This window comes from Triticum aestivum, chromosome 7B (genome assembly GCF_018294505.1).
Source record: "Triticum aestivum cultivar Chinese Spring chromosome 7B, IWGSC CS RefSeq v2.1, whole genome shotgun sequence".
In the NCBI taxonomy this organism is placed as follows: Eukaryota; Viridiplantae; Streptophyta; class Magnoliopsida; order Poales; family Poaceae; genus Triticum; species Triticum aestivum.
The window spans coordinates 660,015,130-660,032,433 of NC_057813.1; the positions used below are offsets into that span (position 1 = coordinate 660,015,130).

At 42.1% G+C, this 17,304-nt stretch overlaps 1 protein-coding gene across 1 annotated transcript; it reads left to right on the top strand.

Annotated features, from left to right (window-relative positions):
* Positions 1-4,748: 4,748 nt before the first annotated feature.
* On the top strand, positions 4,749-5,865 carry LOC123158391 (senescence-specific cysteine protease SAG39-like). Its single transcript, XM_044576403.1, has 2 exons — positions 4,749-5,184; positions 5,279-5,865. The coding sequence occupies exons 1-2, from the start codon at positions 4,749-4,751 to the stop codon at positions 5,863-5,865; spliced, it is 1,023 nt and encodes a 340-aa protein (XP_044432338.1).
* Positions 5,866-17,304: the final 11,439 nt, after the last annotated feature.

The window sequence follows — 17,304 nt, forward strand, 5'->3', positions numbered from 1 at the left end:
AATTTTCAAGGATTTTGAAAATGTTCATGATTTTTTCTATGATTTCCAATATTTTGCCTGATAAATGTTCACCATTTTTACAAATATAGATATTTTAAGAAACATTCATGAGTTTGAAAAATGTTCACTAATTTCAGAAAATGTTGGCAATTTCAAAAAATTATTATGAATTTGAAAATCATTCACGAATATGAGCATTTAGATCACTAAAGTAGAGGTCTAAATGCTCTTATATTTCTCAATGGAGTGAGTAGTTGAGATAGAATTTGAAATAGGCAATTGTCTGTTCCTTCTTCAGGAATATTCTAATTGGAGATCTTGAGTTGCTGTGAATAGACATTGTTTGCCTAGAAGATCTAAGTTTATGATTCACGAAAGTGTGTGTCTGTATATCATTGCCAGAGATCCTGGTTTTTCTTCCTCCTTTTTGAGCTCAGTTGACCCCGTATCTAGGTGCAAATACTTCCCTTTCTTTTTTGCTAGCAAAAGGGCCCGTGCGTTGCAACAGGAGAAAAAAAAATCATAATCTCCAATGGCGATAACCACATTTTGTTCGAAACTCATCACATGATTTTGAAATTTTGGTCACAAATGTAAGAAAATGTTGCTTTAAAAAATCACAAAGTGAAGCAATGTTCACATTTTCAAAAATTTATCGTGGTTGTCAAAAAACTTGGTAATTCAAAGAATTATTCTGAATTTCAAGAAACTTGTTTTAAAATATATATTATAATATTCCGATCCACCCCGGCAGTTAATTCTTCAAAGTTCACGCAGGTATATAGTCACAAAGACTCAGAAGCATTACTGTTTAACTACATACCTTCGATCATTTGTGAACATTTTTAAAAAAAAATGAACATTTATAAAAATTATGAACATTTTTTTACTATTTTACAAACTTTTTTTAAATTGTGAACATTTTATAAAATTGCAAACGGGTTTTAAGCATTTTCTTTTGTATCAGCGAACCATTTTAGAATAGAGTAACATTGTTTTCGAAATTGGTGGATTTTTATTAAAATTAATGAACAAAAGCATGAACGTTTTCTGAATCAGCAAACATTTTATGAATCGGTAAACTCCTTTGTAATTCATGAACTATTTTAAACAATTTAGAACATTTTTTAAAATGCATGAACAATTTTTGAATTAGCAAGCATTTTGTTCAATTTCATTAATTAGTTTTAATACATGGAGTTTTTTTATTTTACAAACATTTTTTGTCAAAATTGTGGCTTTTTTGAATATTTTTGAATTCCCAAACATTTCATGTTTTCTGGAACATTTTATTTCAATATTATCATTTTTTTAAAATTTTAGTTTTTTGAATTTCTAAATTTCTTAAATTAGAAAGAAGGATCATCAAAAAAAATGGAACAGAAACAAGCGCCCGCACATGGGCTGGCCCAAACAGGCACGATGTGTCTTCTACAGCGCACAGAGCGGAGTATAGTAGGTCCCTATGCTTGGGCTGGACCAGGCAAGGGATTCCCTGCAAAACGTTTTTTTGTGACTTATAGGTGTCATTGGTGGGTAATATTTTGCAAACTTAGGGACAAATTTACGACGCACCACCAGAACCAACAGGTGTTTTATTAGTAGGTACAAAATATTGGGAACATTATTAAAAATTATGAACATTTTCTACTATTTACAAACTTTTTTAAAATTGTGAACATTTTTTAAATTGCAAACTTTCTTAAGCATTTTCTTTTGAATAGGCAAACAATTATAGAATAGAGGAACATATTTTTTCCAAATTTGTGGATATTTTTTTGAAATTCATGAACATTTTTTAAAATGCATGAACGTTTTCTGAATCAGCAAACATTTATTGGAATACGCGTCCTTGGAGGTCATCTCCTCAGACCGAGCGCCGCCCTGGCCCCAACCCACATGGGCAATTGTGAAAATATCATCTTAGCTACAGATTTAATAAAGCAATGATAATTCGCTCTCTTCGGTGAAAATACCACTTTGATCAGCTGACACACGAGTGAAACGTAACTGCTAGCAGTCTACCAGGCATAATATTATCTCTAAACTCAATGCCTTCCATGTATAGGATGCCAATTATAGAAACAATGAACTTGTACAATTTTGAATGTGTATTTTAATTAGAGTCACAACCTCTGATCGTAATTGTAACATGTATTCTAATGATGCTCAGCTCCATTAGTAAGAAAACTTCATATCAAAATGATGGGGAACACAATTTTCTGTGATAGTTGGGACTAATCCGCCGTTTTGTTCTGATGTGCAATTCAAGTTGAAGCCACAGTTCACTAGCTCGAATTGAAGTAGTGTTCATTTTTATGGAGATGAAATATTAGCTCTTACACTAGCTCGTGTACACATCAAAACATTAAGTAGTAGGCAGCCTAGGGCATATACAGTGGTTGATAAAACAGTCTTATCTTAAATCCACTATGTAATATGGAGGAGAAAAAAAATGTTGTACAATGGTTTATTCTTCGTCTTATCTCTAATAACTAGATATCCCTAAATATGTGATGAGACAATTGTTGCTAAGAGATCATCTTTTAATTAAGAGAAGACAAATATTTTCTTATGGTTTCCCTCTTCTTCACCTCATCATTTATCTTGTGTGGCACTCCTAATATAGCACCATTGTACATGCTCTTACATGCATACACCAGCTAGTATGCATTGTACCTTCAGATTGTGAGATAATGAGGATATCTAGTTGTATATCTATGTCTTTAAGCATGAAACACGGAATCATGAGTGGGCGAAGCACCAGGATGCCTGTCAATGATTGTGCTGTCGGGAAGAAGCCCACCTCTCTTGACTCACCGACCCTAACGTGGAGAAGCAAGATGCTCTAGACCAGATGCTCACGGAGTTATGCCTTGAGAAGGACGCCCGCCTCACACCAATGTATGCAAACATGTCCTCCTAGGCAGAATTAGGATGCCGGCTTCACTCCGTTCTTTTCTCTGAGTGGTCCCTAGGCCAATCGTTGAGTGGAGGAGGAGTATGAGGCCGAGGGCGACATCGGCGCCTGGTTAGTGCTTGGAAGACCTTCTCAAATGCGTTTGGCATCATGTAGGTCACACACTCACCGAGGATGCTACACCTTGCCACCGCGTTGGGCCTTCATGGTGACGGTGGACAGCCAGGCTACCTGGTGGAGCTGAGGCGGATCCGGTATTAGTTAATGACGCCCACGTACGCAATGTAGGGCATGAACCAAGACACGCTGAAGGAAGTACAACACATATAATTCGTTCATCTTTTCTGTCCTTTTCCTTTTCACTGCCATGACAATTTTTTTTTTGAGAATTGACAACATTTATCATTGTATCCTGTTGATATGCACGTGCTATTTTCCTAGTAGAATGTAAATTAAATAACTGTTTAGAATCAACACTGAATTCAAGACTAAACTAAGACAGGGCAGCTACTTATTTAGCACGTACGCTAGTTCACCACGGAAGTACCCTTCTCCTATCGTAGAAAAACTAAAGTCCAAGATCAATTAGGAGCTCTATTGAGGAGCGACAGATCACGGATACATCCTGGTCACACAAGCTATCTCCCTGCCTATTGTTCCTCTTTTACCACCCCCTCCCAGCCGAAGACTATGCTTGTGATGTGGTACCGCTATACATCCAAATTTGCAAAACCTTCTAGAATGAAATAAGTAATGATCATTCATATACATAGAAGATAAATCAGCAGCGAGCATACATGAACTAATATGCATAGACATATAAAATCCCTTCATTGACCTATCAATTAAGAAAACGGAAATAGCCATTATTCAAGATCAGTAGATCTCTTAGGCATTCAAGAAACAAAACACGCAACAAATATTCAATCACGATCTAGACTAACAACTCCAGAATTAATATGAAAAATAAAATAACATGTAGCACTTCAAAACTTAACTATTGGGAGGAATGAAAAGTATTTCTGTAATGACATTGAATAAGCAACAAAAGTTCTTGATGATCCACACTTAAAGATGGACTTGCAAACATTTTGTAGGACATATGTACTCCGGAGCCATTTTTGGCCTAAATATGTCAGTTCTGAGCATGAACATCTATTTCTCTACTTTTTTCATGTTGTAAACATCAAATATGTTAACAAAGTCAAGTGATACTATGATGGCTAATTAACCAGTGTGATAATCAACTTAGTTAACGCGGGAAAATAAACAAATGCTGATTTTCTTTTACTTTATTCCACGAGGAAACTCTCCACCAGTCCAAATTGCCGTGTTAAACAAGACGTGAAGTCTCAAGAAGTTGTAATAAGACTTTTCCTGGCAAAAGAAGTTGTAATCATTGAAGGCTAATTAATTAAACAGCTATGCTCAAAGAAAACCTGGTATAGAAAAATATCCTAAAAATCTTGGCCAGAAGTAATCACTATCTCAAGATTAGCTAATAAACTTAGTTAATTAACGCAGGAAATAATCAAACATGCATGTCATTCTCAGATGTGCAGCAACGTATATCTCACTTGCACAAGAATTTTTTATACCAGAAGTACCTCACCGGTACGCAGGAGTCTCTTTTTACTCACTACTTTGTACAAGCACCGTATCTCATTATCCCCTATACTTAAATACATACATGTAACTCACCCGCAAAAAAAAAATACATACATGTAACTATATATATGCCACCTAGTTCCGTTTGTTAAACCAAAGCTAACCACACATACTGCATACTACAGGTAGTTGCTAGCAATACACACATCCTCTGATCAACATGACCATCCCACCAAAGCCTTTTCTCTTTGCAATCCTCGGTTGCCTATGCTTCGGAAGTTCAGTCCTAGCAGCTCGCCAGCTCAGTGATGACTCGTCAATCGCGGTGAGCCACGAGAATTGGATGCTGCAATACGGCCGTGTGTACAAGGACGACACCGAGAAGGCTCGGCGGCTTAAGGTGTTCAAGGACAATGTCTGGTTCATCGAGTCTTTCAACACCGAGAACCATAAGTACTATTTGGGAGTCAATCAGTTCGCTGACCTCACCAACAAAGAGTTTAAAATGACAAAGGCTAACAAGGGATACAAAGCTAGCTTGGAGAGAGCTCCCACAGGATTCAGGTATGAGAACGTGAGCTTGGATGCACTTCCGACAACAATAGACTGGAGGACCAAGGGTGCGGTCACTCCCATCAAGAATCAGGGCCAATGTGGTAAGTGCATAATATACTGATGTATTACACATATATTTTCATATTTTTCGTGAAAAAAATTATGTGATCATGTATGTCACACAATACTCTGTAGGTTGTTGTTGGGCATTTTCCGCTGTTGCTGCAACCGAGGGCATCGTCAAGCTGAAAACTGGCAAGCTTGTATCTTTATCGGAACAGGAGTTGGTAGATTGTGATGTCCACGGCGTGGATCAGGGCTGTGAGGGCGGGCTCACGGATGATGCCTTCAAGTTTATCATTTCAAACGGTGGCTTGACTGGTGAGTCTAGCTATCCATATACCGCAGAAGATGGCAAGTGCAAGAGTGGATCGCAGGATGCCGCCACCATCAAGAGTTATGAAGATGTGCCAGCCAACAACGAGGGTGCCCTCATGGCGGCTGTCGCAAACCAACCTATTTCAGTAGCCGTCGATGGTGGTGACATGACATTCCAATTTTACAAAGGTGGAGTGATGACTGGTTCTTGCGGCACTGAGCTAGACCATGGCATTGCAGCTATTGGCTATGGAAAGACGACTGATGGCACAAAATATTGGTTGCTGAAGAATTCGTGGGGCACAACTTGGGGAGAAAATGGGTATTTAAGAATGGAGAAGGACATTTCTGACAAGAGAGGCATGTGTGGTCTTGCTATGGAGCCTTCCTACCCTACTGAGTAGTAAAAGCCTCGAATGCCACATATCTACGTACATACACAAAGATCAAATAAACACGTGCACCTTCTTTAGGGATCCCGTTATATGTCTTCAATTTGTGTCAAAATATATGTCGTTATGTATTTGAGATTTATGCATCGTAAATATCATATGAATATGTTGATATGTACATGATAGTGTGATTTATCTTTATGTGTTTATTACATAAAAAGGTTTTACGCCCGGCTTTATAAATAAAGCAACACACGGCACACGCATCCAAAGTTAACAAACATAACCGTAACGGGCACCAACAAAAGAAGAATGAAAACAGTTCATGTAATACAAATAAAACATAGGAACAGGTTCATGCCAAGGGCAACAACTCAACAAGCCCAAAACAAGAAAATGACACACAGGGGGCAGCGATATGTGTTTTATTTGGTTTTATGTTGCTACATTTTATTTCATAATCGTCTAGAGGATGGGCCCATTAACTTCCATAGTGTGGTAGGTGATCCTTGATTCTCACTGTTTGCTATCCTACAAGTTCTTGGTGTGACATACGACAAATCCAACTTGTTACTCTTCTACATGGTATTATGCATGCAAACAGAGCCTTCATTCGGTGCTTAGGTATGCAGTTGTGCAGCCTAACCACCCCGGTTCAATTCCTATGTGTGATACACAAGGGTTTTTCTCCATTGTATTTTTTTACGAACCAAGCTTGATGTCTGGTCATACCATTATACCACACATCAAGATTAAAATCTTGATACACATGCTAAAAACAAATTCTTGAGTACATGGTGGGACTACACATCAAGATAGAAGTCCTAGTAATTGTACTAAAAAAATGGTTGTGTGCATCATTAATTTGAATTATTTTTTTATGAAAATACTAGCGCCCACATGTGTGGACGTTTGCATCTCCCCCACACGCATAGATCAACGTCTGTTTGTGTTTGCATGAATCTTGGCATGTTTTGCTAGATTTTTTATCCATGTAGGACTAGGCTGGTGTGTGGGCATTCATCCGGTCGCCCACACGTTCGTTTCACCACGCGGAGGGGCTGGTGTGTGGGTGTTTAGCAGTTTGCCCACATGCCAGTTTTCAAGCACGCAGAGGGGCTGGTGTGTGGGCGTTTATCAGTTCGCCCACACGCCCGTCTCCTCTCCCACACCCAAAGCTGTCAGTTGCCATGCGTTTTGCAGGGTACATGCATGGCAACTGCCCTAGTTTGCTTGTAAGCAGATGACAACTCTCTCTTTATCCGAACATGTTGTTTTGCCATGTCTTTTTGTAGTGCTACATGGCAACTGCCTAGTGTTAATAGGTGGTAACTCCTAAAGATACCACCATCGCCCACACGCCCGTCTCATCACTCACACCCAAAGTTGTCAGTTGCCATGTATTTTGCTGGGTACATGGCAACTACCAAAGTGTTCTTGTAAGCATATAGCAACTCTCTCTTTATCCGAATATGTTATTTTGCCATGTCTTTTTGTAGTGCTATATGGCAACAGCCAAGTGTTAGTAGGTGGCAACTCCTAAAGTTTTCAAATCATGACAACTGTAGTAGACCAGACCATACATGGCAACAGCTGCATGTCCAAAAATGGCATCTGACACTTGACCTGAGATGACAACTGTAGTTGAGCAACCATGGCAACTGTAGTTGTCAGGCATGGCAACTGTAGTTCAGCAACATAACAACTGCAGTTAAACGAACATGGAAGAGGGTCCGGACCATGGCAACCGTGGGGACGCGTGGTGACTGTCACGTGGGGCGTGCGGGACCGTGAGGTAGGAGGCCGGACGTACGGGCGTGTAGGCGTTATCTATTTTACCCACCTGTAAGCGTGTGGAAGGGACCGCGAGGCAAAAGACCGGTTGTGTGGACATTACTTGTTTTGCCCACATATAAACGTGTGGATTGATTCTCTTAGATACCACACGAAACATGTGGCCAGACCCTTAACGCCCACACGTGTGGGCATTATCAGCACTTTTTTTAACCCGATATCTAGGCAATCGTTTGACGTGGGGCACCACCAGCCCGAACAAAACATTCGCCACCAGTGCATGCGTTTTTTTCCGAAGAGGGGGTTCGCCCCAGCCTCAGAAAGATGCCACCAGTGCATGCGTGAAAGATCGAACGATTACCTTCGATCTGAAAAACATACCAGCGCGAACACTCGAGAAAATTCAGAGATCTTGGAGTACTAAGATAGATTGAGATAAGAAAAAATCACTATATGATGTTCGGGCAGTGGGAAGAGGCGATCTAGGGCGCTGCCGCCGTCGGCGATGTTGCGCGGCTCCTGACCAGGCGTCCGTTTAGACGGCAGCCATGGGTTCTCTTCCTTTTGTTCATGGTGGGCTGGTGGCCTTCAAGAAATCACGAGCAGTTCTGTGGTCTTCCTTGCCTGTTAGCTTCACGAACATGAAGGGAGTTCAGAGATAAGAAAAGGCGACCTGGGTTGCTGGGTTGCAACAGTTGCTTCGCTGATGGTGCGCTGGTATTTGCGGTTTTGTTCAGCGAGGGCTGCCCGTTCTGTGGTTTGACCCTTGACCGTAATTTTGTCTCTGCTACGTGGAGCCTCCTCTCGTGCAGGTTAGGGTTGATTAGAAGCAGATTTTTTTTGTCCTTGGCAAAGACCGAGTTTTGTGAAAGATCGCTGGGAACTATGAAGCTCATTAGATGGAATTGTCGGGGTATCCTCGGGCCCCAACAGTTCGTTCTCTTATGAACATCCAGAGGCGAAATAATTCAGATGCGTCTTTTCTGTCTGAAACACATCTAGATGACACTAAGACACAAGAATTGATGAAAAAATTACGTATGGATCACATGATCGTTGCTCCAAGCTTATATGGAAGAAAGGGTGGGTTGTTGCTTGTTTGGAAGGAGGTGAGGATCTACTCTGAGACTACCAACCTAGATTTCATTGATGTTTCGGTTGAGGGTCCCAATGGGGACATGTGAAGGTTGACTGGAATTTATGGGGAACCAAGCTGGGATAATAAAGATCGCACGTACCGTATCCTGCGTGATCTCCATGCTCAGTCCGGTTTGCCATGGCTGGTCAGTGAAGAATTTACCGAAATCTTGTTCTCGTCAGAGAAGAAAGGAGGAGCACCTCGTCAACACTCGCGTCTTCAAGTGTTTCAGGATGCTCTATCTGATTGCATGCTTGAGGATATTAGGTATGAAGGGGACAAGTTTACTTGGTTTCGAGGAGGACTGCATGAGAGATTGGACCGAGCTGTTTCAAACGCAGGCTGGGAAAGTCAGACCACCGATCAATTTGCATGGACACAAATCATCTGGCAGGTGTGGCTGATAGCAGTCCTATTTACAAACTGAAATTTGAGGCCAGGTGGCTAGCTGAAGAAACAGTGGAAGAAATAGTCAAGACCTCTTGGGAGAAGCCTATGCAATGGGAACTGTGTCCGACGGCAAAGGAGAAGGTCGACTTAGTCCATAAGGACCTCCATGCATGGGATAAAAAAGTGCTAAATGGCCCTCGTGCTCGTCTCAGGAAGCCACATAAGGACCTTGAGGCTTCGACGAGAATGCCGTTTTCAACTGATATCAGTATGAAGCAGTATGAAGCAAAAGGAGTTGGCAGTTTTTATAGAGAACCTCCTGAGCAGGATGAAATTTATTGGGCGCAGAGAGGCAGGGTGAGTTTTTTTTTTTTTTTGAATTAAAAGAGGCAGGGTGAGTTGGCTGTGACGTGGCGATCGTAACAATTCGTACTTCCAACACTTTGCTTCTGCGAGGAGGAGAAGGAACTTGATCAAATGATTGAAAAATGAAAGTACTGAATGGGTGGAAGGGAATGAAAATCTCAAGCCCTTGATTGGTGATTATTTTGCAAACTTGTTCAAACCTGATGGAGGTGATATAGTAGACCAGAACCTTCTAGCTTCGGTTAAGCTGCTGGTCACGAGTTCTATGAATGATCTGTTAACGGCCCCATATACTCCCTCCGTAAACTAATAAGAGTGTTTAGATTACTATTTTAGTGATTTAAACACTCTTATATTAGTTTACAGAGGGAGTACAAGAGATGATGTCCGAAAGGCTTTGTCTCAATTTGGAGATATGAAGGCCCAGGGCCTGATGGTCTCCATGCAGTTTTCTTTAAGAGGTTTTGGCGTATTGTTGGTGACGAGTTGACTGATGAGGTTTTTGGTGCAATTAACAGTAAAAAGATACGACCTTCAAAAAAAACAGTAAAAATATACCTGCAGGTTGGAACTCAACAAATATTGTGCTTATTCCTAAAGTTGGGAGTCCCGAGGTAATTATGCACTATAGGCCTACAAGGCTTTGCAATTTGGTCTATAAAATTATATCAAAGATGCTTGCTAATAGACTTAAGAAAATCTTGCTTGAAATTACATCCCCGACAAAAAGCACATTTGTTCCAGGTAGGCTTATTGCCGATAATATGTTGGTGGCATATGAATGCTTTCATGCAATAAAGAAAAGACCCGGCTAATGGATATTCTGCATTAACATTGGATATGAACAAATCTTATAATCATGTTGAGTGGGGATTTCTAAGACAGATGATGTTAAAGATGGGCTTCCAGATACAGTGGGTGCACTACTAGGGAAAATGCTAGTAGTAGCGCCGGTTTTAGGTATAGCAGTAGCACGGGGTGGCGCGCTACTGATACGGCGCTATAGCTAAAGTGTATCAGTAGCGTGTGTCTGCCCGCGCTACTGCTATACCTGCATAGCAGTAGCACTTTTTTAGAGAGCGCTACTGGTAGTTATTAGCAGCGCACCTCCCTACCCGCGCTACTACTATAGTTACGTATTTTTTTGTTTTATGCCGTATTCATACACCATTATACATGTTTTCATACAGTAGCAATTTAGAGATTGTTTTTACATCAGAATGTGTTATTACATAATTGGGTGAAAGAACCGTGGATTAGTTTCAAGTGCATGGATTCAAAGTGACCAATTGTCACTTTGGATCCATCCACTTGAAACTAAACCGCGGTTCTTTCACTCAATGACATAATAACTCATCATCACCATATCATTAACAACTTATCATCATAATACATCATTGCACTACTAGGAAAAGGCCTACTAATGACGTACCGGTTTTGCCTACTAATGGCGCACTACCGGTGCGCCATTAGTAGCACGCCATTAGAATTTTTTATTAATGGCGCACCACTGGTGCGCCATTAGTATTTGGTATACTAATGGCGCACCTGGCAGTGTGCCATTAGTATGTAACTCCATGTGCCATTAGTATGCCTCCCGGGGGCATATGTAACCATGTGCTTTGTCACACTAATGACGCACTCTGCCTCGATGCGTCATTAGTATCCTTTGGCATACTAATGGCGCACTCTGCCTTGATGTGCCATTAGTTTGAATATTTGGTTTTTTTTTGGTTTTTTGATTTTTGCACAAGTTACAAAATATATTATTGGACAGAATATAGACAGCAGCACACAGCAACATCAGATTCATCGAATACAATAGAAGATTAGTCTCCGAATACAATTCATCATATTAGTCTCTGAATTCAAAAGACCGAACAAAGATAAAACATTACAAGTCTCAAGACCGCGAGTATCGAGTTTGTCTTCACATTACAAGTCGATATCGATCATCTAAACTACCATCACATAAAAGAGAGTGTGGTCATCACGATGAGCATCATCGCGATCAAACTGGTCCTCATCCGGTTCCTCCAACGCTCCCTCCTCTCTCCCGCTAGATAGCGGGCATATCTAGATTCGGCCTCCGCCCTAGTGGTGTACCCTTTGTAACTGTTACCGCTGAAACAGTGAACCTGTCTCCGACACTCCTCCCAGTCGTCGTAGACTTCGGGAACCTTACCCTTGTACACGACATACGACGGCATCTCTATGCACAAGCCAAACAACAGACAATACATAAGCAATATGTAAGTATGCAACAAAAGGATCAAAAGAGAAAAGCAAGACATTAATAGCACGATTCATGGTCCTACTAATAAATAGCATCGATTACATCTAAGTTGAACGACTGTCCAAACCAAAAAGACATACGAATTCATTAAAGTTTAATTACAACATGAGCTAATCAATGTTTCAGAACTACACATCACTACTTTCGACTCGACTCATCGGACAGGAGCGTGGATGAAGCCGCCGTCTGTCGTGATGGTCATGAAATCACGGTCGTTGTCACCCTGCATTTGTAGCATTTCATCTATCTCACTGTTGGACGGTTGATATCTGACGAAGAACTGCCCCGAGGTATGAAGGACATCTTGATGGATGATGTCCGCAAACTCCGACTGGATGTGAAAGAATTCTTGTCTGAGGTCCGCGTCCTGGACTGCCGACAAGCTCGCGGCCCAATCTTTGAGATTATCTGGTAGCAGAAGTTGATGATGCTCCCTTACGATCGCCCGCATGTGATGGAGGGCGTAGTAGGCATCCTTCTGACCGCCAGGCGGCTGCTTGACACAGCAGAACTTCGTATTGTGTGAGAACATGTGCTTGCCGTACTTACGAACTGCCCTGGTGAAGGTGCCTCCAGATTTGGCGTAGCCGGGGAGAACATCATCAAGAACTTTCTTGACATTTGTGTAGTCTATCTTGAAGTTGCGGTTCGGGTCGAAATACGTGGCCATGGAATATTTCGGGCTTAAGAGGATGAGTGTGCAATGTGTGTCACTGCACAAAACATGGAATGTTAGAAAAAAAAGAACGATCAAAATCTAAGAAATCATATGTTACGGGGCGGTTAAGGGATGACTTACTCAGGAAAGTAAGCCACAAGGAAGTTATCCTTATCTGGGTTTGCCAGAATGACGCCTTCGAGGTGTGAACTCGCAACTTGGCGGTCCCCAGCGCTGTTCAAGTGCTTGGCACGCATGTAGAAGGGGTCGACTATCACGATGTTCGGGGTCTTGTCTCTAATGATCCGCATCTCCATACTCAGCGAAAACAGCCGAACGAAGGTGTAGTGCAGCGGATGAAGGTTAAACATAGCAAAGATGTCATCAAACCGCAGGACGACCGTACCCCCGATGTCGCCATCCGCAAAGCCCTTGCCCTCTGGCACCTTGGCCACGAAAACCGGGTATGCCACATCATTCTCTCTCAGACGCTGCTTCTCCAAAGAAAGAACACTGTCGTGCAGACTCCGCATAGCACCGGTTGTAGCATTCAGCATATTTGGCGGTAGCATCGCCCTACCCGCCACATGCACCCTCCTCGAGATATCCTTAGGTGAAGGTGGCCCGTCCTGAGCATGGATCGAACTCGGTGCCGGCTGGCTCGCACTGGCGCCCTTGTTAGTCTTTCGTTTCCGTCCCTTCTTCTTGATCTCCTGTAATGGGACCGAGTTCTGCTCACAGACCGCTTTCTTGAGCGTGTTGGGGCTGATAATATTTTGCACCTCAGCTATTTGAGGCTCGGTGAAGGCGGGAGCTGGAGGCGTCTCCTGAGAACTGAACGACAGACGACGCCTATTGCAATTGGATTTCTCCGTCGTACCAGCTAGATTGCGGTCGTCTTGGTTGGGTTCTTGAGAAAGAGGCCCGCAGAAGTCGTCAGTGTACCCATGTTCGGCAAAGTACTTATCGACTTTGGTAAATGTACCATCGTCGTTGTCGTCGTCGTCCGGATCCTGTGCCATAGGGCTGTCTGGATTCCATCGTTACCCCGGAGTTCTGATAACCATCGCTCTTCATGTCCTTGTCCTCGGTGTAGAATGTGTAGCCGTTGATATCGTATGCCTCATAGGTCATCAGGTTGTGCTCGGCGCCCTGTGACAAGGCGAATATGAGTTGTTCTTCCGCGGAAGAATCCTCATGTAAAGGGTACGATAGAAGCTTCTGCTTGAACCAACGCGTGAAACATGAGTTGTGCTCTTTGAGTATATCTCCGTCCGTCCTCTGTTGGCCTCGGTCATTTTGTGTTTTACCTTCATCTCCAGAGCCATGAGCGTTACTTTCAGGCGGGTATCCTCGGGCCTGCATCCTTCATACAATGGAGTAACCGCTTCTATCTCCAGTTGATCTAGCTTGGCTTTCTCTCGGGCGGCAGCTCTTGCGTTATCCGTCTGCTTGCGAAGCAGCTCTTGAATATGAGGGTCCTGCACCCAGCCTCCATCGTCGTCTGCTCCGGCATCTTCATCTTCATGATCATGCCCTTCGTCTTGATCTTCCTCATCATCATGTACGACATCTTCTACATGATGATTGTGTACATCATCACCGTCGTGATCATGTCCTAGAGATTCTTCGTCTTCTCGCCCGCCCTCGCCGCGGTGGTTGTCTTGTTGCCCTTCCTCATTTCTTTCCCGGCCCCCATGGACGACTTCATAGTCATCTTCATCACCTTGCCACCGATAGCCATCCATGAAACCACGCAAGAGCAGGTAGTCCCGCACCTGCCCGTAATCCAGGTCCGCAATAAGGCTCTTCAGCTTGCATCTTCGACACGGACATCTTATCTCCATCTTGTTCTTTTGAAGCATCTCGGCCTTTGCGGAGCTCAAAAACCTATTCACGATGCCTTCGGTCATCGTGCGGACCATGGTCGCCTGCGGGGTAGAGCAAAATGATATTTTAGAACCAAGAAAAAATTTGGCATGACCTTCCCTAAAAATAGGACCAAAAAGAATGCATAGTGCCAAAATTCTCGCCAAAACGGAAATGAATCATTCCGACAAAATATTGGCAACTATCGCATTTCAAATACCGGTACCTGCAAACACAAACATATATGCAACACCACAAACACAAGCAACACCACAAACATACATAGATCTAGCTAGGCCACAAAAAGTGCATGTGCACGTTGTTGGAGCGAGCTAGGGAGAAAAAAAGTAGATCTACAACATGAAGATAGCTTTCCCCTTACTTACCTATCAAAAAAAAGGTAATTTCACCACTTAATTTTGATGAATCTATGGTGCAAATGAGGTGAGGAGGAGGAGGCAGCTGACAAGCTTAGAGAAGGAGGTGGGGGGAATGAAGTGGGGAAAGTGAGTGTGTAGGCGTGGCTGTCCAAAAATATCTAGCTGGTCCCAGGTTACTAATGGGGCACCACTAAGCCATGCGCCATTAGTAACCCAACATACTAATGGCGCACCACAGTGACATGCGCCATTAGTAGTTTTGCAAAAAAGTAAAAAAAAATTATGATAATGGCGCACCATGGCACAGTGCGCCATTAGTAGTTTAAACTACTAATGGCGCACTTTGGCATAGTGCGCCATTAGCAGGTTTGCAAAAAAGTAAAAAAAAATTATATACTAATGGCGCACTGTCTTGGTCGTGCTCCAGTACTAGTTCTAACTAGTAATGGTGCACTTTGTCATCCATGCGCCATTAGTTTGTATGGAAAAATGGGAAAAAAATCAATAGTGGTGGCGCACCGTGAGCACGGTGCGCCATTAGTGTCTTCCACACTAATGGCGCACAAGCAACTGGTGCACCATTAGTATATAATAGTGGCGCACTACTTACCTGGTGCGCCATTAGAATCAGTCCTATCTATAGCCCTTTTCCTAGTAGTGTTGTCATATAACAACTCCTCATGATCATCATTTTCGTCAATGAGAAATCATATAGCAAGTTGGCCACTAGTCATAATCACAACTCCTCCTCATCATCATGAACTCTAACACATTGTATCACATAATAACACATTGTACCTGACTTACTCCTCTCTAATAGGACCTACTACACTCTCTTAGGTAAGATAGCATACAACAAGATAGGCCCTGACTCTGGAGAATGGAGATTATCATGTCTCTAATTCTTGCACGTCACACAATGTTGCTTCCAAGTACCTCCCTGTGACTGACCATACATTGTTCCCAATCTTTGATTGTCATGTCTTCATCGGTTTTAGAAGTCCGGTATGAACAGCTGTGATGCGTAGGATGACCTGGTCGTAAGCTCATAACATCAAGGCGACCTTTCAGAAACATCAGATGAGGCACACAATCTTTCGGGATTTTCTATTGAAAAACATAGTAATAACTTCGTAGTTAGCAATGTAGTTTAGTTTTAGAAGAATTTTAAGCAAAAGATGCACGGATGTCGTAATGGTAAAAAAATCTTACCATGCCATCTCCATGGATGTTACCGTAGTTCAACACGTGCACTAGTGGCACGTATTGACCATAATGTAAAGGAGTTTGATTATAGATATTGTAATTCTCAAGATCATTAATAAATGATATCAGATGACTTTTCTCCTGATAAGTTAATTCTGCGCCATCGGTATAGTAGGTTCTGTCTACCATCTTCCACACATTTTTTGAAGAATGAAAATAAGCTACCAATGGAAATAAGCTATCAACTATTTTGAAATAAACAATATAAATTACTTAATAACTATGTTTGAGAAACTCACATAGCGGTATAATTGGAAGCGTATAAACAAGGACCCAAATGTCCATATTGTCTTCCTCGATGTCAGATTCACCAAGATCCATGGTGACAAGCATACCCTCATGAAAATCATATTCCTTGCAAATTGCTTCCCAATTCGGGCAACCAAAATGGGATACGCTCACAGAATTGTATAGATTTGGGTCCTTAGGTGAACTATCTTTGTTTCCATATTTTCATGATGTTCAAAATCCATCCTCTCCAAAACATAGCGTCTTGCATGGCATGGGATAAGCTAGTCGAATTGTAAAAGACGAAAATTACACGTTGAAGAAGAAGAAGTCGAGCTTAATTACGAAAAAACACTTTGCGTTGTTGCGTACCATTTCAACATCGACGGTCTCCTGGAGCTTAATGCTGAAGAGCCAACCTTCTACCAAGTGAGGTCTGTTGCAGAAACCCCGGTTGTCGCCGCACCAGGAGCACTCCCCTAGACTTTCATCGTCCGATGATATTTCATATGTTCATAATTCAAAGATTAAACTTCTAAACTTCAATATATGTACTACAAAAACTAAATTAGATCATTATTATTTAGCATGGGTTGACTATTGGTCCGTCGAGTCTTTTTTTGAAAACTCTTAGCTCACGTGGGGTATATATTCGACCGTTGATGATGGTCGCTCCTTCCTTCGTCCTCGAGTGCATTAAACCAAAATGTCTAGCACACGAGAAGGAAGGAGAGGCGACCCCCATAAAAACAGTCGACATTCTTCTTCTCTCATATATGGTGGACACACTCCCTCGCTGATATTTCGACCGTCGGTGATGGTCATTACTCCTTGATAACCCACAAGTATAGGGGATCACAACAGTTTTCGAGGGTAGTGTATTCAACCTAAATTTATTGATTTGACACAAGGGGAGCGAAAGAATATTCTCAAGTATTAGCAACTGAGTTGTCAATTCAACCACACCTGAAAGACTTAATATCTGCAGAAAAGTTTTTAGTAGCAAAGTAATATGGAAGTAACGGTAACGGTGGCAAAAGTAACAGTAGTTGTTTTGTAGTAATCG